The sequence below is a fragment of the Phacochoerus africanus genome, chromosome 6 (assembly GCF_016906955.1).
Source record: "Phacochoerus africanus isolate WHEZ1 chromosome 6, ROS_Pafr_v1, whole genome shotgun sequence".
Classification (NCBI taxonomy): domain Eukaryota; kingdom Metazoa; phylum Chordata; class Mammalia; order Artiodactyla; family Suidae; genus Phacochoerus; species Phacochoerus africanus.
In genome coordinates, this window is record NC_062549.1 from 130,662,869 (window position 1) to 130,688,969 (window position 26,101).

The 26,101-nt window shown below is 46.9% G+C and overlaps 1 protein-coding gene across 4 annotated transcripts in view; it reads left to right on the forward strand.

Moving 5' to 3' along the window:
* The window catches only part of ZNHIT6 (zinc finger HIT-type containing 6), a 107,899-nt gene that overhangs the window by 28,150 nt on the left and 53,648 nt on the right, over positions 1 to 26,101 (forward strand). For 3 of the 4 annotated variants that reach the window (XM_047785412.1, XM_047785411.1, XM_047785410.1), the window contains exon 9: positions 12,605 to 12,727. In XM_047785412.1, the coding sequence (XP_047641368.1) occupies positions 12,605 to 12,727 (123 nt within the window). Of the gene's footprint in view, positions 1 to 12,604; positions 12,728 to 16,152; positions 16,332 to 26,101 lie in introns of those variants that run through there. The other variant, XM_047785413.1, reaches the window with a different exon arrangement.

Genomic DNA, 26,101 nt, shown 5'->3' on the forward strand with positions numbered 1-26,101 from the left:
CGTGCTTAATTATACCTCTGTATTAATGTACATTCAGAGAGCATCTAGGTAAGATTATCATAGGTTATAAAACGTGGGCATCTGAGTTCCCACTGTGGCGCAGCAGGATCCAAGGCGTCTGCAGCACCGGGAAGCAGGTTGGATCCCCTGCCCGGCACAGTGGGTTAAAGGATCTGGCGTTGCCATGGGTTGCAACCACAGCTCAGAACGGATCCCCAGCCTGGGAACGCCATATGCCTCAGGGTGGCCAAAAATGAAACCAACAACAATATTAAAAAGTAAAATGAAATAAAATATGGGCATCTAATTTAAGGGAAGCGTACTAAATAGGCGGACTTTATTCTTTCCTGAAAAGTACCTAGAAGACACAAAAGTGTGTTTTCCTTGTGGCATTCTGATTTTCAGTGTATCTTGCACAGCATTCCGGTACCTTCCTCGTCAAGTCTTTTACCAAATACTTGGTGTTGCCAGTGTCTCCCATTCTTGGGAGTGTCGGTAACAACGGCCCCACGGCAGACCGGATCAACTAGAGTAGATCTGAAACGGGCCCGGGCTTTGCCTGCCTCACGTAGGACTTCTGTGTTTGGGTTCACATGATTGTAGAGCGTATGTCTCCCGATTGTTGGGGGTTTTCTTTCCAGAATGCTCAGTGTGAATTTGTGTCTTCTTCTAAAAGCAAGTGCGCCTTCTTGGGTAAACCTGTTCATTCACTCAGTAAACGCTCAGCGAGCACCCGCAGTGGTCAGTTGTTGTTCTGGACATCAGGGCGACAGCAATAAGGAAAACCCTCCAACCTCCGAGGAGCCCACAGACCAGCAGAAGAGGCGTCATGTCAGGCGCCCCCTCGCCGCGTCATTTCTCACCAGCTTTCTGTTCTCACAGAGCGAGTGGTTTTGAAGCAGAAAAGCCTGCGTTGGAAAAATGCCAGGCACCGTCAGAGCAGCCGTATTGCTCAGTTGTTATTGATGAGAGACTAGATACTGCTCCCAGATTTGGTACTGTCTGTTCAGCTATTATCTTTCAAACTATTAAATCTTAGGCCTTTGTTTTACTTATGAATGGAACCCATTTATTTTCGAGAAAGAAATTCAGATGCATTTTCTTTTTTTTCCATTTACTTTGCAGCTTTGACCTTTGCATGAGATCCTGGTTTTGAGAAAGATGTGGTTTAAGCTGTTAAGGGATGACTCTTTACCAATATACTCAAGCATTAAGTGAGCACACTCACTCCTCTAGACGCATAAATAAAAATTGAGGTTTATGCAGGAGCGAGTAGGGAACAGGGCTGTTGTGATGGAGAAAACAGGCATGAAGCCAAGGTGACTAGGGCACCTGCGTGGCCCTGTCCTCTGAGGGGTGGAGACGAGGCCTGGAGAGGCCTTAGTAGTTTCAAGCTTAAGTGGCATCACTTTCTGGAACGTTATTTTCAAAAAGAATGGCCTTTCAATATTAATCCCTCACTCCTCAAATCCCTTCAGCGGGAGGTCGCAGTCCGGTGAGGAGAGGTGCTGTCCGTCCAGCTCACATACTCTGGAGGAGCAGACCCAACTGTACCTTAGGAGGCTCCGGGTTAGTCCATGTGGACCACGTCTGACCGCGATGAATACTAAATTTATTCAGTCAGGGCTTCACAGACCTAACCCCGATTATAAGATGTTCCAAAATAATCTTTTTGCTTTCATTCAACAACCTACAGCAAAGCACATTTTCTATAAATTGGAACTAATGTTACAAATTTGACACAGACCTTGGAAAGCTGCCAAGTTTATGTTTTCCCATCTGAAAGTGGGGATCCAGACAAAGGATGCTGCGGGTGTCGTAAAAATTACTTGGAGGCTCGTGCTCGTCAGCTGCTTATTACCCTGCTAGGCCCAGAGCGCATCCCGTCCCGCTCGTTAAATAGTCTTATTCCCGTGTCACAGGTTAAGCAGTTAGGTCAGCATCTTGCTGAACTGACTCAATGAGGGTCCATATCCTAGAGATTATTTTCTTAGTAAAAGGAGGAAATTGGTTTGGTTTGGTTTGGTTTTGTCTTTTTGTCATTGCTTGGGCCGCTCTCGCGGCATATGGAGGTTCCCAGGCTAGGGGTCTAATCCGAGCTGTAGCCACCAGCCTACACCACAGCCACAGCAAGGCGGGATCCGAGCCGCGTCTGCAACCTACACCACAGCTCACGGCAACGCCGGATCGTCAACCCACTGAGCAAGGGCAGGGATCGAACCCGCAACCCCATGGTTCCTAGTCGGATGCGTTAACCACTGCGCCACGACGGGAACTCCGGGAAATTGTTTTTTAAGAAGTTCCTGTGGCTGTTATTTGACTGTTTATGCATTCTGGTTTTGATAGTATTGCTTTCTGCCAAATGATTTCTTATGCTCCTGGGAAGTACGCCTATGTTCAGTATCAGCTGTGCGCCCAACAGGTCACTCGCCAGGAACCCCAAGGGGGTAGGTAGCCAATACTACTAGTTTCCATCACTTTTGACGTAAGCGGAGGTTGAAAGAATATGAAGCTTCCAGAGCTTGCTTATTTAAGGAGTGGTCAACTTTATTTCTGTACAAAGGATTCCAAAACCTGGAGCTATTTTCAGCCTTTATTCCAGACACAGATCCGAGTTGGCACCTGTCTTCACTCACACATCTCTTTAGATCTTAAACTCGGCCTGTTTAGATCTTAACACACCACCGCCATTTGTCCCTAGTGGGTGTGTGTGTGTGCGTTGTTTTAAAGGAGGACTCCGTGGGCTGCCTGTGCCTGGGACAGCTAGGAAGCAGTCGGTACGTGCTGATGGTCATACCGTGTTATTGACAGACATTCGTCTTGCAAGCAGGACAAACGGCCTCAGGGCTGGCTCCCGCTGCCTTCTTGCCCGCCCCCCCCCCCCCCCCCCCCCGATTTATGCGGCTGCTTCCGCAGCGAGGCTTCTGTGTCGGCCCCTCCCTTCTCCCCGCGAAGGCCGCTGTGTATCTGTGTCCCAGTGTCCGAAGTGGCGCCTGCCCCTCCCCCAGCCGGATGGCATTTCCTTTCCCTTTGAGCCTCAGAAGCTTCTCTTAGGTTCCTGCACACCGTCTTCTGTTTTATCCCATGTGATGATCAAGGCCTTTCGAAGACAGCGGCCCCGGTGGGCATCTTCTTTATGTTTCCTGCAGTGCCGGGTCTGTGACTTTCCTTTAATAGGAATTCAGTCTTAATTGGTTAAGGTGGTGTGCAAATTCACTTAAGTATGCGCGTGCCTGCTCTGTGCTAGGGGCTGATGACACTGAGACTAAAGCAGGGTTCAGACTGCTTTTCTGCAAATGGTCAGAGAGTAAATAGTTTTGGCCTTGAGGGCCGTACAGTTGTCAGTCAGCCATCACAGCACATCAGCAGCTGTGGACAAGACATAAAGGAATGGCTGTGACTACAGAAACAGACAGTGGGCAGGATTTGGCCTCTGCAAATTTAAGAAAAAATAAGCTTTGATTTCTTGACCGTCACAGCAGATTATGACGCTTTTTGAGGGGTCGCCCTGTCGTGCACATTCTCTTAGTTGTTTCCGACTGTGCCCGTTGTAGTTAGTAATTTAGGAACGCTTTTCTTTTTTTTTTCTTTTCCTTTTTTTTTTTTTAAGCTACCAGCAAAAGAATGAGCTATTTCACTTGGATGATTTTATTTCCATGCTGAGAGGATGTTTTTTAAATAAAAACTAAGGTTACTTTACTTTCTTTGGATTTGTAACATGAAGTATTTAAAACTCACTTACTGTGAGGTTGAGAGGTCTTTTTTTCCTGTGCTCTTTTAGAGAAAGGTTTTGCCTGTGTAAAGGCTTCACGTGAGACCCACCTGCCCTGCGTGTGGCTCTCACTGACACCCACCCCTGGCAAGCAGAGACTCTCCCACTTGAGAGCAGAGCTGTTCCCTGTTTGTGTCGCTTGCTCACATTCTGACTTCCTGGACTCTCGCTGCCTCGCCACGTCGTCCCCAGCCTGTGTGCCCACGGGCCGGGCGTGCTCCCGTACCTGAAGCATCTCTCCAGCTGATAATGTAACCGGATTTCCTTTCTCAGGTGTCCGTGTGTGTCTTAATCACCCAGGACCAGGACGGATGAAAATGCCCCCGGAGCTTTGGGTAGAGTCAGTCTTACTGGGTACCCGGAAGCCTACGTTTTCTTGGAGTCTCTGCCTAAGGGACCCTGATAAAAGTTCCCCGGGGGCCACACTTGGAGAAACACTAGCCAGGATGGCGAACTCGGTGAAGACATTTTTGAATCCCTTACGGTGTCTAACACGTTTTCTCTGTAATAAGTATTTGGCAGATGTTTATTTAGTTGTTGAAGTTGGATAAAGAAATACATAATATTAGGTTGAATTTTCCGAAATAAAATGTCTGCATCCTTAAAGATAGGAGTTTGTACACTTTGCCTAACTGAAGTTGAAATAGAAAATGAAAGCTTATTTCAGGTTTACAGAATATGATTGAAGAGTATACTTTGAAGATATTCTAAATAGGATTTCTAATATGTATATTAGGAGTTAGGGTTTTTAAAAAAAAATATCCTGCTATTGAGGAACTGAGGATCTTGAAAGTGAAGATTATTTTGATAATAATGGTACAGAATTAAATATATATCAGAGGACATTGCAGGAATTCCAGAATTTCTAAGAGCAGCCTTAACTGCTTTCAGACGCCTTGGCTTATGGAACCGGCAGAGGCCGTCCTTGCCTTGCAGGTAGGTGGCTTGGAAGTCACTGCCGTGAAGGAAGGGCTCGTGAGCAGCAGCAGCGTGCGGTCGGGTGCGGTTACCCAAACCTGGCCCTCGTGTTTTCTTTTTGGAATTGAATTCTCTTCATGAGTCCTGCAGAGATAAATGGGGGGAACCACTAAATCTAAGAGCCAGTTAAACAGGCCTGCGTGGAGCGGAAGGTGCCCTCATCGTCGCCAGTGCCCGCCCATCGCGTGCAGATGGCCCATCGCGTGGCGCTGCGTCGGCAGTAAACGTACTTGCAATGTGTGTGATGTTGACCAGTTTTGTACCAAGAGTAATTAAAACTCAGCAATCCGGAAGAGATTTTAATATGTAAAGCCTTAAGGTTGTAGGTAAGAAAGTTAAATTTCCCGCTTCCATACATATTTTTGTTACAGAGAAGTACGATTGGGTGGTAAGTGAGAATTCTTCAAGCGTAAATGTATTTAGGATAAAATGCTGTGGAGAAGTGGTAGAAATAAACTCAAGGAGAAAAGGAAACCATGTAAGATTTCTAACTATCAGGGAAGAACTTGTTCATCCAGTTTTTAAGTGAATGGTACTGGTACATCGTTCCCATGTTAGTTAGATTCTAGTGAATTTGCTTAAGCGTGATGTAATGTTTTCATTTTAAATCATCTATATTTGCACTACACCATAAATTATGTTCTTTATATCTGTTTAAACTTGTGAGTAAAGATTTTAAGTGAAATTTTAGTTGCCTATTTTAAAATGTACAAAAGTATCATTTCCCAAAATTAGTTTAGCTCATATATAAGCAAAGAAGTGTGAGGAACCCAAATAAGTTTTCCCAAACACACACAAGAAATGTTTACTGCAAGGGTAAGTTAAAGTCAAGGTTAGGGAGTTCCTGTTGTGGCTCAGCAGGTTAAGAACCCAACCTAGTGTCCTTGAGGATGTGGGTTCGATCCCTAGCCTCAGTGGGTTAAGGATCCAGCGCTGCCACAAGCTTCGGCATGGGTCACAGATGCAGCTCAGACCTGGCATCACTGTGGCTGTGGTGTAGGCTGACAGCTGAAGCTCCGATTCAGCCTCTAGCCCAGGAACTTCCATATACTGTAGATGTGGCCCTCAAAAGAAAAGATAAAATTAAAATAAATTAAGATAAAGGTTAAATTAAGTCTGGAGACTGATGGTTGTCTTTATGGAGCAAAAGAAGAACCGAGTGCCTCCTATTGTTTTTTAGGTACTTCCTTAAGCATTTTATATACATTTAATTAAATTACGTTACACATTATAAATCTGTTTGTTGCAAGGAGAGCCTGACTGCAGCCTTGTAACCACTACCTGGTAGACCCTAGATCCAAACCTAGGCCACCTGCCTCCACAGCCTGTTCTTTGCAGAGAACCCATGCCCTCAGCGCCCTGAATGACCACAGTGCACAGCCCTCGATCGGGTGGCGATGGGCCCCGATCGCTTGTAATCCTCTCTGGGACTGTTAGCTTACCTTTGGCCACGTTTCTCATCAGCTCTGGGAGAAAGGAGGCTGGGTCCCCTAGGGACTAGAAAGTGGAAGAGTGTCCGCACGCTTAGAGCACGATTCGGAGGTGGCACGGCCATGGTGGCCTGGCTTTCCCGCGTGGCACTCTGCTGGGGTTCTGGTAAGAGGTGTACGCTCAGATCCAGGGAGGCCAGGTCTCAGCTCGTTGGCACAGCTAGTGTGTGTTGACAGGACAGGCGCAGCAGTAGATCCACAGTGATGTGGTGGGTCCAGTTCCCAGCAGACTCTAAGCCTCATCTCAGAAATGTGCTGCTTCGATTTACCTCTCAACTTGATGTTATTCTACGAAATTGGTCCTTTCTTGTTGTTAGTAATAATTTGTATCCAACTTTATATACTCTTCAGAAGGAATAATGGCCTAATTCGTTGAATCGCTAGGTGATTCAGATACTTCATTCTAGCCAAAGTGCTTCAGCCTCCTCTCCAACCAGACCTCTCCATGAATCCCTCACAGGTCACCAGTGCATTTCCAGTCCCTGGAACAGCGTCTGGCACGTGATAGACCTCAGTACATGTGTACCGAGTGAGAAATAAACACAAGCAAGCAGTTGAGTGAAGAACTTGAAAGGTCCGACTCTGCACCTCCTTGAGTAAAGTACTTCTCAGGGCTACAGTGCCTTCACAGGGGAGACAAAAAAGAATGTAGTGAAGTTCTTGCTAACTCTAAAATAATCTAGTTCTATGCTATAGTCAGTTCATGAACCATTTAACCTTTAAGCAAAAGTTTTTTGAGAAGCTGGTCAGACTTCCCAATAAAGATAGAAGACGTAAGAGTCTGTACTCAGGAGACTTGTATTTTTAGCACCCGAGGAAGCATGTGTTCTGTTGACAAGAGTAAAGCTACTTAAAATTCCTTATATTAATTAGGAGAAAATCCATAGAGGAGGAGTGGTTTTAAGAACCAAAGCAGGAGGGAGCTGGGGTTAGCAAAGGAAGTACCTAGATATTACAGGCACCATGCAGCCCGAAGGAACGTGTGGAGGTTTCGATTTCTGTCATGTCGTCTGTCCCCAGTGAAATGTGACCGTTGTTTATTTGACTGACATTCCCAATAAACTATGGGGTTTATTTCTCTGAACTTCCCTTACTTAGCAGGTTATCTGTACATTGTACTAAATAAATATTTGAGGAATTACTGGATGAATGGAAGCTAGGCACTGTTCCCACTACATGTTCACATGCATTAATTTAATGAAGGTGTAATAATCTCTATGAGATAGAAATCGTAGACTCTTAAGAAATTAACTTACTCAAAGAAACCAGGTCACAGTTACAAAGCCAGGATTTGGACTCTCGGTCAAATGAGTTTGGCGAGCTACACCTATTACACCTGTTAACGTTAAATCTTTGCAAGCCAGCTGATAGGTCGATAACCTCTCCATCATCACACTGATGAGGGGACTGAGTTACCCGAGGAGCCACAGCTCGAAAGGACCAGTAGGAAGACTGGCACCTGGGCTTGTGAATTTAGAAGGAACTGAGCTTGTGGATGAGGGTGAGGAAAGGCGAGCACGTGGCCTCTACGACGAGAGCTTTGTGAGGCCCTCTTCGGAGCATGTTTTAGAAAGTGCACTGGGCCGCTTTAGTGCCCTGCCTCCTGTAGCTTCTGGGCCATCAACAGGCTGGCATCCTCAACCAGCCTGGTTCGGAGCCATCGAGATTCCTCTGCATTGACTCAGTCGTGGCTGGTGCCCAACTCAGGCCCCCTGGAGGTCTCGTTTACATGTTTACGCAAATTGCACAGACGGTCCAAAACAAAGGGCAGCAAACCGCTAACTCAGTGACTGTATTTTTTTAATATGAAAACTAAGGGAAATTAGATAAACATTTTAACTTGACAAAATTTTCTTCTGAGGTGATATGGACAATATGAGTTACAAAAATTGCCATGTGGGAGCACTTGGAGAAATTTTAAATAATACCTAAAACTTTTAAACAGAAGAGTTAGCTGCCTGACCCCTATACGTAGTTTGGTTTTGTGTTCTAGTTGGAGTTTATACTATCCTTTCTTCTCCTAGTCTGGATCTTCATTAAAATGTACTTTTTTCCTTTTCATTCGGATTTTAAAAGCTGTTTGGTTCATTTAATCCCTTCTCTTTCTGTTCTATTGAAATAAGTTTAGAACTTGAAATTTGTTATTTTAAAGGAATTTGGTAAGTGTGAATCTAAAACATTTAGTTTATAATCGATTCAGGCACCTTCCTGAATTTAGTTAATACAAACCATACTTTAAACACATCTGGCTGCAGATGACGAACTGATTCAGGTTAATTTTTTAACAGCAAGAGACTCAGCTGTGCACCTTTGGAGTCAGTTGCCCTTTTAACCTAGAAACCTAAATTAAGAAACAAACACACAACTCTTAAAATACAGGCTAATGGCTGCTTTTGTCAGATAAATATCAAAACTTGTAGGATTTTAGAGAGGGAGGAATCTTGGTGATCCCTCATCCGATGACCTTATTTTATAGTGGAAGACTGTGACTTAGGGATTGCTATTAGATTGTTAAATTTGGAGAACATTCAAATTGAGTTTCAGTATTTTTTAGGGGGTGGGAGGGAGATGACCTAAGGGTTGTCAGTGATCAGATGTGAGATAGAATGGTTTGGGACTCTCTTTTTCAAATTCTCTGTCCCTTTTTGAATCACGAGAAGGTAAAAAATAAATCCTGATTTGCTAATAAAGTGCAGAGAAAGAAGTTCAAGACCTCGGCCAGCTTCTTTGAAAGGTGCTAACAGAGCCAGGATTAAAAGCATTGCCTTCAGCCTCGCCGGTCGTCCCTGGACTACCTGTGAGCCTGCTGTGCTCTGCCCTTGCAGGGCCCCGAGCAGCTGCCTTTAGCAGGGTCAGCCTGAGGGTGGACAAGGCAAGTAGCAAGAGGAGCTGTCTGAGAGGGTCCCTAAGGGCAAAGAAAGGCAAGTTGTTGGTGTCTTAATTCTTTAAAACCCAAGTCATTGTCTTAGAGAGCAGAGCCCTTTTGCCAATGGGAACATCAGAGTTGGTGAAATTTCAGAAAAGAGGCAGCTGTCTTTAGGATTTAGTGACTTAATGGCTTCCAAAGGAGCTAACACCTAAACATTTGGGGCACTGCCAAGCCAGACTCTACCACTTGCCTCAAGACAGTAGAAGAAGAAGCACTCAAGGTAGTGGTAGCCCTTGGAAGTAAATGTGATATGAAATAATCCTTTGAAGGTGACACAGAAAGTCTGCATCTGTTAGCCCCAAGCTAAGAGATGCAGACTACTGCCTTTGGAATGGATGAGCAATGAGATCCTGCTGTGTAGCCCTGGGAACTTTGTCTACTCGCTTATGATGGAGCCTGATAATGTGAGAAAAAAGAATGTGTACATGTATGTGTAACTGGATCACCATGCTATACAGTAGAAAATTGGCAGAACAGTGTAAGCCAGCTATAATGGAAAAAAATAAAAATCACTATTTAGAAAAAAGTGATACAGAAAGTTGTAAGGCTACATTTCAAACGCAGAATGCATAAAAAGGCAAATATGGGTTTCAGTGCTTCTATAACAAGTTCCATTCTTTGTTACTAAGCAGCGACCCTGTCCTGAACGAACATTTCTGTCAGAATGTCCTGTTATTTTAGGTAAATGCAAACGTAAAACTGTGTTCACAGCTTAAGTAAATGAGCTGACAGGTCCTGTGTTTTCTCATGTAGTGCTCGTGATAACTCTTGGAAGCAGTGCTGTTATTATCTCCATTTTAAGCATGGAAACTAGGGATGAGAGGGGTTCACTTGCACAGAATCACAGACCAGTAAGTGATGGAGCCAGGACTTGAACTCAGAGTGTTAGATTCCAAACCCAAGCAACCGAAGTTACTGCTTCATTTAATTAAATCCCATGTCTACAAGATGTCACCTCACATGGGTTCGATAGCCTTTCTTTGTAGATCGAACAGGTTACATAATTTACTTAATTACTGGCAAATATTAATGGTAGACTAAGATTAACCACCAGTAGTAGCAAAAGCAGAGAAGCTCAGAATTTCAAAGATTATCTAGTGAAGTCTGACCTCTTTTAAGTGACAGACTGGAAATCCAGAGCCTGGAAGCTTATTGACACTCAATAGCAATATTGCCCTGAGTAGAAGTTTGCAACGTCTTAGGGTGAACACTAACTAAAATCCAGTGGTTCTAATTAAAACCACAAGACATACCAGATTCTTACTGCATTTGAATCAAATATTTTTAAAATAATCCATTATAAATTCTTGTGTAAATGTTCATATCCTAAGTGCTTTGTACAGACCCTGCATGGCACATAAAAGAAGGGACTAGTGTTTTTTTGTTGGTTTTTTTTTTTCAAATTAAACAAGTGTAATTAATTATAGTTTTAAGATTAAAAAAACATAGACTTTATTACATGGCAATTTTTAAGACTCTCTAAATGTTCCTTTGCTGGGATTATGTTTTATATCAGTAATAATATTAGGTTCTGGTTACCATGTGGCTTTCGAAGAATTTTTTTTTAATTGTTTTAGCTTTGGAAATCTAGAGAAGCTTAACAAAAATTTAATATTTTGAAAAGAAAAATACCTAAAACATTAAGTATACAGTGAAAATTATTTCCCCGAAAATGGAATAAGTCAAAAACATTCCTTTATTTTGGAAATATCTCTTAATAAAAGCCTTATGATTCAGTTAAAATGCACAGAAAATAAGTTACTACAAGTGTTTGCGGGATGCTCCTTGAAAAGTTCCTGTTTGAAAATGCATGTCTTGCCGTCTAAGAAAAATTTAGTTATATCCATTTTGTATTTTACTTTACAAGCTGACTTTATACTTTGGTATCTCGTTCAGCCTCTCTTTTTTTGGGATAATTACTGGTAACTTTTTTAAAAACACGGCTTGAACGCTATTTCAAAGGGAAGCAGTGTGTAAAAGATGTCAGGCATTTAACCCTTGAAGGCTGGAACCACTTGTAAGGTACCGCAAGCGCATCTGCCTTGCATCACACAGGGAAGGACTGAGTGTTCCCTGGCTACGGGCGCAGGGTGGGGCTGGTTTAAGAAAATGGAGTGTTTTGCATCTGAGCTTCTCTTCAATATAAGAAATACGCTGTGATTCTACAATGAAGATTTTAATTCCAGGAGTGGGGCGTGGGGGCAGGTGAAAGTAAGTCAAGCTTTGGTTTTACATTTGTTCTCTGACTCACCACCTACCTACGCTATAAACCCTACACCAAGAGTTCTTAGCAAGTGTGCTCGCTTCTCAGCTGCCAGGTAGGGTGCAAATAACGTGTTGCTAATTAGGAAATACCCAAGTGTGAATGACTTACTCCTAAAATGCCAGCGGCTACACACGTGCCCTGATGATAAAGTCACGCTTGATCGGGGCCCCCAGTGTACCTTCTGGAGCAGGAGGAGGAGTTCCGGCTGTCGGGCGGGCGTGCCTTGGGGTGTGTGGGTTTTGCGTGTGAATATGTTGAAAACCGTTGAAGAACTGCACTGCAGGTGGATGGGTTCTCATCTTTCTCCTCTTTGTCCTGACATGATAGTCACCTGCCAGCACATCCCCAGGTGCAGTTCCTGGTGAGCTGGCTGAAATCCCACCCCTTGCTTCCTGCTCCCGAAGGCAGGCAAGGGAGAACGTTAGGGGACTGCATCTTTAGTCACCTTCAAAAAAAAATGTTTCTTTAATGACTTGAGAATTTCATACCTTAGGGAATGTTAGCACCTAATTACCTGCGGCACGTTTACCGACCGCGTTGTGATACCAGGACTGATACACCATACACGTCATAATGTTACGCTTTTACCTTCCTCGTAAGCCCAGACGTGGTTTGTTTTTCATTTCAAAATAAAGGAAAGCCGTATTTAATCATACGGCTGTATAATTTGGGAAAGTATTTCTAATTTAGAATTAAATGTTTATAAAAAATACTTTGTAGCCAGTTATTTTACTGCCCTATATTACAAGAAATTATCATGGAGTAATTGTTTAGTTTTCTTGTAAGACTCAAACTAAATATATTTGAAGAATTTGAATTTTTGGCTAGTCAATGTTTTATCCAAGAAAAATTCATAACACATCAAATATAGATGGTATGTAAAAGTTAGCCTTTCTCCTTTACTTGATATTAAATGAATGACTTGTTCTAGAGCTTTCCTAATGGCAGACTATTTGATATGCTTTGATGTAGCTTTAGGATCTCTGTAATAATTCTCTTTTACCTGATTTCCTTAGCAGTGTTAAACTTACTATATTATAAGGAAATAACTACTGAATTAATCTCATCACCATTTAAAATTGTTTAAATGTAAGGGCTCATGTATTTTATTTACGTGTAATTTTGAATCAAAGTGTTTTTTTGTCTTTGTTTTGCCTTTTTACTCTAAGATACTATGAACTGGATCCTGACAAAAGTCTGCTTGACAATCTGAGGGGCAAAGTGGTCATTGAATACCCGACGTTGCACGTGGTGTTGAAGGGGCACAGTGCCGACCTGAGGGCCTCACCAGGGTGAGTACGAACCTGTCCCTGCAGCGCTTAGAGTGACTCCAGGGGGCCAGAGCAGCTGCATGCCCGCCTTTACATAGTGCCCAGGTGTTTTCACCCTAACTGAGTTGACTCTGCAAGTGTGGATAATCCTGTGAAAAGCCAAAGGAAGGAGCTGTTGCTTTTGTCCTGCTGGAGAGCGTGCAAGCTGGTGTCAGCTTAAAATGCATGAAGCAGCTTGAGTGTCTGGCTATCCAAGGATGTGCTCTGCCTTTTTGGGGTTTTGTGTGTTTTTGTCTCTCTTTAAGATAAACAGTCTTTAACGAAGTCTGTCCATGAGCAGGTAAATTTACCCCCAGTTAAAGCCTTTAGAGATCCCTGAAATGAGCGGTCGGTCGCAGAGCAGTCTTCGTGCTCTGCCTCACGGGAGGGGAGGTCTAGCGGGAGGAACGTGGCCTTTGACTTTGACCAGGCGGAGAATGAGCCGGTGCCATTGCCTTGACCCGCATCTCCTTTTCTCTTTTAAACCCACTGCTTTGTGCTTCCTCAGATTTTGTGTCATTGGTTATATTCCTTGGCATTCTGATGATTCCTTAAAAGAAGATACTTGTCCCTCTCTGGTGAGAGTGGAGTTGAGAGGAAGTAGGAAAACCGGAAACGGTGTATGTAAAAGTTTCATATATAAAGCGACTTACCCATGTTTGCAGCTACTGATTAAACTAATTGTGTTTCTGAGTGTAAATTCTAGAGGATGAATAAAATCCAAAAATCACCTTTACTGTTTTTTATAAAAGTATTAAATTTTTAACATTTTTAAAATTAATATTTTTCACTAAAAGGATAGGTCTCTAAGTCTTTAGGTTAATTCTTTATATTTTTTACAGCTTGAGAAAATCCAGTTGTATTTCCTCAAATTAAATGAGAAATTTCAGTTCTAAATGACTAGTTTCACCTTTTTTTAAGCTCTGTAAAAGCTGACTTTTTTCCTTAGTATAATTCACAAAGCTGTCTCTCTGAAAGTTGGGTTCCGGGAAAGTTGTTTAGCAATGTGGGTTACCAGCCAGAGCAAACACTGTCTGTGTGAATAAACACGGCACACACAGCTCCTCTTTCACCTTGTGTAGGAATGCCCCTTGAAGTAAGGCTTCCTGTCACGAAGCAAAAAGAAAAGGCTACTTTTGTAAGTGTACTTGGAACCTTATGAAGTAAAATTTGCGAAGCTTTTGGTGGGTGGATGCCATCTGACTGGCTTAGAGCAAAAGCTCAGGCCTTTTCAGTGGAGGACGCCCCTTAGAGCCGCTGCAGCAGACAACCGAGGAGGGTCGAGCAGGGTTCTCAGCGCCGTGTCAGTGTGTTCGTGTCATGAATACACGCACTGTAGAAACAGCGCCCTGTACCCTGCAGATGCGTTTCTCTGGGTAAAGCGCTTCCGAGAGTCTGCTGCTTTGTGCAGTCTCAGAGCGTTGGCCTTCTGCAGGGTGGGCCCTTAGTGCAGGAGGAGGGTTGTATAAGAACAGGACATTTGCTTTGGAAAGCCTTGAGTTCTTTCTCTCTCCAGAGTCAAAAAAGTTGGATTTTGATCTTGAGTTCATTGCAAAGGTGTCTCTCATCTAGTTTGGGGGAAATGTGTTTCTGGGCTGGGATTCAGTTGTTTTCACACTTGATGATTGTTACAATTACAGGTTAGCTTAGCTTATTTTTTCAGGATTCTGCCTGTATTGATGGGCAATAGACAAGTTTTGTTTGTTTACTTTTTATGGAATGAAAAAGGTTCAGCCGTTAAGGTAGACTAGTAGTTTGGGGGTGTGGGGGTGTGGCGTGACCCCCTTGTAGCAGTCCAGTGGGGAGTGCCCAGAATGGTATTGCCTGTCCCGCAGGTCCTTGCTCGCCAAAAGCGGCTAGAGATTTCAGTGACACGATAGGAGAAAGAGGGGAGCTCCATTACAAGAAGATGGCTGGGCAGCTTGAGTGAGCAGCAGAAGGAAGAGGGGGTCCCCGGACCGCGGAGCCAAAAGCCCAGAGCCCCTCCATTTTAAAATATCAGCACAATATTTTTCTCTGTTATTCCAATATAACTCAGAAAATGCCTCCACCTTTTGAGGAGTCCAACCCAAGACTGATTACTCGAATTAGTGAAAATATTAGCAGAGCAGTTACTTTTGCGTTAGCCTCATCTTGGGCCAGTAAATCCTCTCATCCATTCTCCCTCTCTCTCCCTCACCCCTGCTCACCCCTCTTTTTCTTCCTTTCTCCTTCCTTAGGGCCTGTGTGTGTGTGTGTGTGTGTGTGTGTGTGTGGTGGGATGGGGCCGGACTCCAGGCAGGAAGCACATGGGTAACCTTCATAGTGCAGCAGGCTCGGTAATGGTTTCAAGTGAGAAGAAGCCAGAGGAGAAAACAGCTGCTTTGTAACATCAGAGACAGACGTGAAGAACTCTCCTGGAGTTGGTGGAATTCCACAAGGATCAGGATCCGATCTGGATAGACCCTTTTCATTACCTTCCTCGTAAAAAGGACTCTCTGAACACCAACTTGGTTGTGGTACAGCCTTAAATCCTGGCGCCTTTGCTTCACGCCGGGACTTGGCAGCGGGACTGTGAAGACATCCAGGCTTACGGGCCTAGCATCAGCTCTTGTTAGCTGGGTCCTTGGCATTCAGTCCGCCCCTCTGAGCTTTATTTTCCTTGTCCACACAGTGGAGGTAAAGGGCTGTACTCCTCAAGTAAAATAATCTGGTTTTTAATCATTCAGCATAACAATTTCCAGAGTTTCTTTATGTGTTATTTCCCTTTAGCTTCACCATGCAATGAAGTAAATAGAGCAATTCCTCTGGCTCCCATTTTGCAAATTGAAAAGAAGATTAAAAGTTGGAGTTGCGTTGATTGAGCACAGTGCTCCACTGGGGGGATAGACACAGGGAAGCAAGGTCCGGAGTCTCTCCTCCAGGGACCCTCAGTTTGGTCAGGGGAAGAGTCCTGGTCTTGCTCCTTTAAAGGAGCCCAGTTCTGCCCGGAGTCCGCATGCCTGTGAGAAGGAGGAGATGGCGATTAGGTAGTCTTCTCTCAGCCCACAGTCACTCGGCATATGCTGACCCTCAATTTTAAGTTTAAAAAAATCATGGAAAAATTTATTCCAGCCGCATCTGGCCAGCCTGTGTGATCAGAGCGGTCTGCTCCGTGGTGGCGCGCGTCTCGGCTCCCGACCGCACGGGCAGCCACCATCCTGAGCCTTCCTCAGAGGCCGGAAGGATGCTGCCTCGCAAAACCTAATTGCCACTTTCAGCCGTCATTCCTCTGTGTGTTGTGGCCAGAATCGTATGTCCCGGCTGCCTGGAACATGGCATGGTTTGTCTGTCCCCATGAGCAGTGCTGTTGGTATGCGTCGGAAGGGAGGAGACCAGAGGGAGAAACAGTACAAACGCTTGACTGTATGTTTACTTAATTTTTTCAGTGAAAAGTGAATCTGCTAAGAGCATTGGCAGTGAAAATTGAGCCCTTCTTTTGGAGGAAGAACATGAAAGTTCCAGATAAGTGCAGAAAACCATGTTGGACAATTTGGGGGTATTGTCACTTGGTGGTTGGAATCCTGTGTTTCTCTGAAAAATAATTAAACAATCTAAGAAAAATGTTTTTTAATGTATTTTCTAGCCTCTTGACTTGTGAGGCCTGGGCTTTGCCAAGCTTCATTCTGTAGGCTGCAGACTATTTTATTTGTTAGTTTCGTGCGAAGCCAAACCCAGGGGTCACCTGGGTCAGCCACACAGTCGGCATCTGCTTGGTGGAACAGAAAGGCCACGAAGCACCGCTGGCCCCAGGAGGACTGGTCCGTCAGTTGCCCGTTCTTCTCGGCTCCGCCTCTGGCCACAGCTGCATGGGTCTTTCTGTACTTGGGGCATCCAGTGGGATGCCCGGTGTAAAAGGTGCCGTAAGTACCACCACCTCCTGCTGCTTGCAGTCTGTGCACAAACGCAGTGGCCCCGCACTGCTGTGGCACCGTCGCTGCTCAGGACCTTGGCTTTGCTGTGCACACGGCGAGCTGGGTCTTCCATGAATCCCGCGCCCTTCCCCCCGGTCCGTCCCCCCCCTCGTCATTGCCCCTCGGGAGTGTTGTGATGAGCAGCCTTCTGCTGGGTTTCAGAACATCCGGCAGGAATGAAAGAAAAAGCCCTGGGAACTGTCACGGTGGTGTTGGAGTGTGGACGTGTGTTTGTGTGTGTGGCTGCCTTGCTTTGCACCCCGGCAGCTCTCTGTACGTGGTGATCTCACACACGAAACCTGACGGTTCCGGGTTTCATTGGCATTACACAGTTATGAAACTGCAATATGACTATAGAAGAGTGAAAGAAGATTACATCTGTATTGCATCTGTGCACTGAGTGGTTAAGAAAACTGGTCAAATTGGACATTAGTGAAATTCGTTTTTAGTCTACAGTTGGAATAAGTTTTAGACCAAAAGGAAACCAGAGGTGTTAATGAAAGAGACTTAGAAAGACTAGGAATATGAAGAGATGATAAGAAGGCAGGCAAAGGAGAAACTGGTAGAACACAGACGTGTTACCTGGGTGGAAATTGGGGAGGGGTGTCCGAGGCGTTGATGCCACGTGACCTTGGTGGAAAAGTAGTGGTGGGGGTGGGGCTCGTGCACAGAAAGAAAGACGTGTGTCTGCGAGAGGACTCTTCTGTAGTAAAAACGTGGTGTAGAATTACATTTTTCACATGATTACAGGAGAGAAAACTAAATGGGATTTCAAGATCTCACCGTGAAATGTCTTCTTGAGACAGGAGTGAGTTGAATCCGGGGTATCATAGAAGTGTTCCTGGGAAAAGTGGGATAAAGTGCACAGATAACCAGGGTGGAGGGAATTTCCTGACAAGTGAAATCTGTTAGGATGTAGTCTCCCTTCCAAGAAGAGTGTCAAATTCCATCCCACCTCGAATTTAAATTGAAAACTTGACAAAAATCAAAGAATTTATCCTGTACTTTCCCCTCCCAGGAGGAAAAAGAAAGGGGAAAACCCTATGCGATCTGATGCGTCTGCACCACCTCTGTTGTTGGTTTTTTTAATTTTTTTTTTTTTTTTTTTTTGTCTTTAGAGCCACACCTGCAGCATATGGAGGGTCCCAGGCTAGGGGCCTAATTGGAACTGTAGCCGCCTGCCTACACCACAGTTCACGGCAACGCTGGATCCATAACCCACTGAGCAGGGCCAGGGATCAAACCCGCCGCCTCCTGGTTCTTAGTCGGATTCGTTTCTAGGGCGCTCCGACGGGAACTACCACTCTGTTGTTGAGGATATGCTCCGAGACTCTAAATTAGAGACCATGCTTGGGAAAGACTTGAACTCGCCAAGCCCCCCGTCAGCTCATTTGATTAACGTGCACATTTATTCCCACAGGATTTACAATAAACATGTGTTTCAGTGAATAACTGTGTCATTTGGTTGAGAAGGTAAATTTGGAATAATTCGCTGAGAACCCTAGAAGTTTGTAGTATTAAAACCCAAGTTCTTTTTTCGGAGGCCTTCACCATTTTGGATTCCCGACAGATTCTGATGAATACACAAACTCCCTGACCCATGTTAAGTTCAACCTGCTGCATTTTGTTCACGGACCACATCTTAAAAGCAGAAAAGCTCCACCTGTCTTCTTTATTTTTAAACAATGATTTCAAGGAGAAGGTAGGCCTTTCATAATGGCTAATATGGGATTAATAGCCATAAATTTAGTCAACAAAACTTACACCTGTTCCTATTGTAAATAGGAATTAAGGAGAGGTACTATACTGTTTAAGATTCCTAAGTGTAGTTGAGCCAGTTCGTTTCCCTGGAGCGAGTGATGGGTTCAGGTTTCATGAAGTGTTGTTAAAAACACAACCATGACGCCAACAATTTCCTCTATGCGTTTCGTGAGATTTGGTTGGTATTTATACTGTGTTGTACCTAATTTCGTATTAGCAATTGCATTTTAAGTAACAGTACTTGGTCTCCTTTTATGTATTCAGAAGTTACTGTGATACAGTGTGTTAAGTTTATTTTCAGGTAGCTGTCTTACACTTACGACTTGTAACCGGGTATCCTTCAATTGCCGGTGACAGGAGCTCCGCCCAAACTGGTGTCAGCATGCAGCATAGTTTCTCGGCTCTTGTGCAGGACGTCCAGGCAGGACTGGGTCCAGACAACCAGAGAAGCCTCTTTCCGTCCCTCGTTCTTGACCCTGACCTCTTCCCCTGGGCAGAGTTTCTTCCAGGCAGACTTTCTCTTTAGGGTGGGAAGCGGTGCGGGAGGGTGGGAGGTGACTGCTGTTGACGTGGTCAGCTTACGTCATCATAACCAAAGCATGGCAACAAGTATGTAAGATGTGGGGTAAGAACTTTAATTTTGCCCAGACTGGATCACATCGCATTCCTGAGCTGATGGAGGGGCCCCCAGAGGAAGGGGGCGCTGCCAGAAGAAGGTGGGGTGTGGGAGCAGGCAAGGAAGTGACAGGCAGGTGTCCCCGCACTTAGTTGAATTTAAGTAGCAGGAGGCTCCTGGGTTGAAATAGCATCGGGGGTGAGATTCAGGATTAACCTGTGGACCGTCCCTGGCTTCAGGGATTTTAGCTCCTGCTTGATACCATCGCTGCTTTGACTTGCCGTTTGGGCTTTTCTTTGTCTTTTTTTTTTTTTAATGCTTCCCGGTCGTGTTTGGCATTGTGCTGGTACTGGGTTGACCAGATGCGCGCAGCACCAATCCGTTTCCATCACGGATTTGGAAATTTCCAGTTTAGAGCTGTACTCGAGGATAATGTGTCCAAAAAAAAAAAAAAAAAGTGAAGGCTGCTTAAATAAAAACAGGCCCTTCAGTAAACCTTTGGGGAATCTGTACTTTTCTTTCAACTTTGGTCGGTGAAGGCTGCCTAAAGGCCGTGTGTATTTGTTCTTTACAATGAGCTAAGATGTCAGTGTTTGCCATGTTGGAGAGTGATGGCCTCCACTCACCTTGAGCTTCGTAACCAAATGCTCCCTTCAGCCCTTGGCGAGCCCTGACCCAGCTCTGCTCGTGCCAGTTTTATTTTCTCACTGAACCGCCATGCCTCGGCCCCAACCTGATTCTACAGCCGTTTCTTCCTTTCATCGCCCCCTTTCCTTCAGTGCCACCACACAGCGTGAAGGTGACCACGTAGCCGTCCCGGACCGTGTCCCCTGCAGCGTCTGCCTGCTTGTGCGTTGCCTCTTCATGAGCGCAGTCGCCTGTCCTTTGAAACCCAGCTTGAGCAGTAACCGCCACGACCCCTTCCTCTAGAACCATAGTGTCTCCTAATTGGCTGGTGCTGATGCTGTACCAGTGGTGAAGTGTTTTAGCATCACCCTGATGTTCAAATCAGGAGTAACTAGCACGCATCCGTAGCTTACTGAACGCCGGGCACTGTTGCAAGCTCTTCAAGGTTTCTCCCAACAGTCGGGCGAAAGGATGCTGCAGTTCATCCCTGCAGCAAGTGGGTGCAAGAAACTCAGGGCTGTGTCACTGCAGACGGAAACAGTGCCAGAGCGACCTGCCACTGCTGCTCAGGAGTTCCTTCCTTCTGACTGTAGGGCCTCAACGCCATCCTGTCGTTGGCACGTGATAGCACACGTCCGCTCAGGTTCAGGTATTAATAGGGGAGTTCCCGTCGTGGCTCAGCGGTTCGCATACCCGACCAGCATCCATGAGGGTGCGGGTTTGATCCCTGGCCTCCCTCAGTGGGTTAGGGATCCGGCATTACCGTGAGAGCTGTGATGTAAGTCACAGATGCGGCTCAGATCCCGCGTTGCTGTGGCTCTGGGGTAGGCCAGCGGCTGCATCTCTGATTGGACCCCTAGCTTGGGAGCCTCCACATGCTGCAGATGCGGCCCTAAAAAGACAAAAAAAAAAAAAGTATTGGTGGGGGAGTTTGCTGGCAGCTCAGCAGGTTGAGGATCTGGCATGGGGGCTGCTATGGCTTGGGTTCAGTCCTGCCCGGGAACTTCTGCATCCTGAGAGCACAGCCAGACTGTGCCCTATCCCATTCTCTCCTACACCTGTTCACCTTCTGGGAAGACAGGCTGAGTCCAGGAATCTCCCATGTATGTAGTCCATGTCCATCTCATCAGCCTTCTCTGAGATTAACCCCTCTGCCTCCCCGCTTCCTCTCCTGCCTCCCCCTCCTCCTTGCCTCCACCAAGAGGTAGGGTTTGAGGCCACATGCGTTTGTGAACAGGGGCCATAGGTAGAGAATGGAACCGGCTCGTGTTATTGCAGGCAGCATTGTTGACGGGGTTTGCGGTCAGTCTATTTTACAGATGAGGAAACCAAGGCACACAGGTTAAAGCTTATCTTTAGTTCACATGATAAATGATGGACCTTGGATGTCTTCCTTCACTCAGTACTTCTTGGTATCTGGTATTGTCTTTCTTCCTGTCTGTATAATTCTTGATAAAATCCTGCAGTATCTAACTGGTCTTGAAGGCCAAAGCTGTGATCAATAGTTGCATCACAGTAATAAGCACAGTTTTTGGCATAAAATAAACCGTCCATAAAGACTGGTTATTGAGACGAGGTGGGACAGGTAGGGAAGCTCGCTAGCTTGAAAAAAAAATTTTCAGGCTTTGTTATAGATGGCTCTCTCTCAATATCAGCAAAGCCCCTGACTGATATTAATATTCGCAGCTAAAAACTTACAACTAGCATGAGCTGGTCAGCATTCTAAGCACATTAAAACTATTAATCACTGAATCCTCACAATCCTGTGAGGCAGGTACTGCTGAATTCCATTGAATCTAAAATGTCATTAGCTGTAAGATGTGCCATTTTACCTAACACGAAAAAAGCAAGCAGGGCTGCCAACTAAATTGTGACAAGACGTTTGAAGAACTGAACTTAAAATGCTTATGCTTATATAAAGCATTTTATTTCAACAAATTTAGGACTCTGTCGATTGTAAGACACCATTTTATATCCCCCAAGAACGACAACCGTGGCTTCATTAATTGTACGACCCGTCCTGACCGGAGATGTTAACATCCGGAAAGCATAACTGGAATCGCTGTGCTGCGGTGTCACGATGAGCTTGCGCGTCATCCTGTCCTACATTGATTTCACTCGCGCTCGACGGAGCAGGTGCGGGCGGCATCCCCAGCCCTTGGCGCTGCCCTTGTGGACTCGGCCGCCTTCAGCGCGCAGGGTCCACCTCCGTCTGCATTTGCCTTCCGTCGCTGACGCCCGCGCTGCGAGCTGTCTTCCTCCTCGGAAGGGGTTGATAGAAGGGTTTTGTCACCAGGTGTTAGGGTGCTGGTCCGTGGACGGAAACATCGAAGGGCTGCCGGCGCCCATTTGTGCTGCCAGCAGCCTTCCAAGTCCGCCCGGGCACAGGCAGCGACAGCGGCAGCGTGATGGCCTGACCAGCAGTCGCTTGAGGCTCTGAAGATTCCCAGGGTGTTAAATGTGAGCTGCGAGTCAGCCAGGTCTGGAACCGTCAGACCCTTTTACGCGGGAAGGGACCCTGAGGTCCAGCCCTGGTTCCCTGGGAGGAACGGGCTGAGCCAGGGTCGAACCCAAGGCGAGCTGGGCTCCATGCAGGGCGCACGTCCTTTGGCTGATTGGCCTCCTGAGGGGGCTCTGCCCAGGTCATAGGCCATCCTGAAGTCCCCCTGTCTTTGAGGGTGATTCGGAGAGGATACCGTAGTTTACTGCTACTTAAAAAGGGATGATTATTTTAAGAGGCTGCTTTATTTTTTGAAAAGTAGTAGCACAGTTTCTGCAGAGTTGTGAAACCGCTTGTCTTGGAGGTTTCTCTCTCTCTTGCTCCCTGTTGATGCCCAGCAGGCTGTTCCCTCTAGTGTGTGTAGTTCCCGTTTTGAGCCTTTCATCATGTTACTCACATACTTTGCTAGTTGGGGCGGAGAAGCGTCAGTCACCTCAGTCGGTGTGGAGCCAGCTCTTAAAGCCAATGCCGGTCTCTCCCAGGGGACTCCAGGGCGTTCGTCTCCGCGTCCCTTGTGGGTTGTGCACTGAACTGAGCTCAGCTCAAAGCTGTGGTGGCAGACATCAGGGAATGCGGCTGCCCGGGACTTCATGGGAAGGGGACCCATGTGGAAGGGACGTCAGGACACAAAGGCCACCGCTCATGATTGTCGGTTGAACCGCAAGAGGGACATGCACCTGGCGCACTGGTGACTCCGCTGAGAGCTGCCGGCCATTCCTCTGGACAGGACAGGCTTGGGGGGACCCCAGGCGGTCTCGGGACCTGGCGGGACTCTGGGCAAAAGTTCCAGAGGTGGAGATGGGAGGCCTCGGAAACAGGGAAACGATATTCTTACTTCTCAGTCTCACGAGGCGCGCATTCATGCTCCGAAGTGCGGATCCAAGGAGAAGTCAACGAAGCCTTGCGACTTTTAAACTGGGACGTTCCCCCCGCCCCCCGGGAGGTGATGCAGGGACTGTGACGGCACAGGTGCACCTTGTATTTCAGGACCGCTCCCCGCTCTCGGCCTCCCGGTTTCTGCTCAGCACTCCAGGTGGTTTTTACCGAGACGAGGCTCTCACCCAGCAGCTCTTGGTGTCCTGAATCCCTTTGGCTCCTCAAACAGCGCTTCTCCTTTAAGTCCATGTGGTGCGACGTTGCGGTGCAAAGACGGTCCCTAAAGCCCAGTAGCCTGTTAGGTTTCCACGGGCCCTGCGGTCCTGCTCCTGACTGCTGCTCTGTGTTCCTGAAGAACAGCAGTAGAGTCTGGTCTGTGTTTTGCAGTTTCGGGGGTTGGTTTACCAGATGCTGTGATTCTGTGTGCTGGTGCCCTCGCCACCGTAGAAGAGGCAGCAACAGACTGGAAGGTGTTTTCCAGGTCCGCGGGAGGTTGCTCCCTTGCTCGGCCGGCACCCTGGGTCTCCGCAGCGAGGGCAGCCTAGGGCTGTAAACAGGTTCTGCCACATCGGGACCTCACAAGCAAGACTCTGAGCGCTGGAGATGGAACGCTCGCAGTAGGTGGGTGAGCTCCCGCAGACTCTGCTCGAAGGAAGCCCCTGTTCGTGGCTGGCCTGTGCGGACGGTCGGGGGCAGCTCGCGCCCGCTGTCCTTTTCTCTTCCCTGAGTTCCCGGAGAGCAGCTGTGAGGGCTGGTTCCATATTCTTTCCTGAGCCGTCAGAGCCTCCTGCCCCTCCCAGACGGGTGCCCTTTCGGAGTGAGAATGAAAGCAAGTCATTTCTTAGCCCATCCAAAAGTAGTTAATGTGAAATCCTATTACTTAGTCTACCCCAAAGCACTTTATAATATCCTGTAATCCCCACAGTCCTATTTAGTTGAGTTTTTCTCCAAAGGGTACCGATGAATCTGTAAAACTCAGGCCAAGTGATGGTACCGTACAGATGTAAATGAAACACAGAGTGCGGTGCCGGCCGGAGGCGAACGAGGCACAGAGTGTCAAATAAAAATGAGTGTCAGTGTAAACTACCCGAGAGGACACGGCCGGAACCTGCTGTGTGCTCTCAGCCTGCATCCCCCTTCTTGGACGGTACCTTGAGCTCCTTTGGGAAACTCCGAGCCCCTTCCCACTCACAGCCGTCGGGTTTGGGTGGGATGAAGCCCAGCGCTAGCTCTGGGGTCGGTGTTCCTCAGCCTAAAGGGATGCGCTCTCCCCTTCTGGGATCTCTGTTTGGTTCAGAACTGTGAGCTGACCTAAACTACTACCGCAGGCACGCAGCCTCTGGCCCCTTCGGGGTGCAGGTTGGAGGTGGGCCAGCCTGCTGTGCCCCAGGAAGCTGATTGCATCTGGACTGGGCCACGCCTGTCCGTCCCTGTGGAGTGTTCAGTGACAGTAGCCCATACATTGCCCTTTTTTTTTCTTAGTCAAGCTTGTGTAAGTTAGATTTCCTGTCAACTGTGTCAGAATTTGTTACAGGAAAAGAAGTGTGGCAAGTTACAGCCCCTGGATTCTGGAAGGTAGGAGAACCTCCGTGTCCGGGCAGGGGTGTTAGTAGGGTTAGGGCCGCAGGAGGAAGAAGAACTGGCCCTTTAAGGACATTTTCTGGAAGTGGCACACGGCCCTTTTGTTGGCATCGGGGTGCAGAGCTTGGCCATGCTGGCAAACCTGCCTGGAGGGAACAGGAAGAAGGCTTTATTCTGACTGGTGATGTACCCAACTGAAACCCAGGCTCTTCTTACGAAGGAGGGGATTCGATGATGTCGGGAAAAGTAACAGGCTTGGACACAGTTGGTCGTTGGCAGGTCCTGTTTCGTGACACTGCGATGGCGGGTTTTTCCGTCGTCTAAGGCGTATCGGGCCCTTCAGCCCATCTGTCTTCCTCCCTGGGCCGCGGCATAGAGGGACGTGGCCAGAGAGTTTGGGTTGTAGGAGTGGACTGGCTACAGGTGGAAGCTTCAGTAAACGTTAAAAGAGTTTACTTTGAAGCTGATGCCCCTAAAAACCTGGAAGGAATGAGATAGGGTTTCGCTTCCTGCGACCTGCAGTCCGGGTCCCCAGACTGCAGCCATCTGCATCCTTGGCCGAGTGGAAAAGCCACACCCTTCATTGAATTAAGTTAGTCTGAGCAAAAGGGTGGAGAAAGGAAAAGGACAATAAAACTTAGAACGAGAACAAGCACGACCTCCCAGGCCTCTTCCAGAATCCTCTTGCTGTGCCTTTCCGACCCGTCAAAAGGGACATCCCTGCCTCCAGAAGATGCAGCTGCTGTGCAGCCTTCCAGCAGAGAGTGCCACTGCCCTCCCTCGACCAGGTCACCAACCTGTATTGTCCCCAGACAGAGGCCGGTGCCGCTGCAGCAGCTCCGCCTCCCAGACCTGTGTTCTACAAGAACCTGTCAATCAGCTGGAGCCCACGGAGGTGGCGAGCGTATTAGTCAGGCTTTTCCAGAGAAACACAACCGATAGGACGGACGTGTATGGAGAGAGATCGATCAGGAGTTGGCTCATGCGAGATTATGGGACTGGTAAGTCCCCAGATGTGCGGAGTGATCGGTCGTGCCGAGACTCAGGAGAGTGGGTGTGTAAGCCTGAAGGGGCGTCCCCATTCAGAGGGGGTCAGGCAAGAGGGATTCTCCCTCTTGGGGGGGGGGGGGCGGTGGCATTTCGCCACGCTGTCCTAGTCAGGCCTTCACCTGATCGGCTGAGGCCCACCCACTGCCTGGAGGGCAGTCTGCTTTACTCAGTCTTCTGGTTGAAATGTTCATCTTATTCAAAATATCCTTGCAGAAATGCCTAGAACAATGCTTTACCAAGCCTCTGGGTACCCCATGGCTCAGTCAAGTTGAAACAAAATTAACCATCACAACCAGAAACACATAGATGGGAGCTGACTGAAGTCGTGGTGGATTCATATTGCAGAGAAGCCTTCAGCTCTGACCAAATGCTCCATGTCTGCCCGGCCCCACACCCTGCATACACTGCCACTC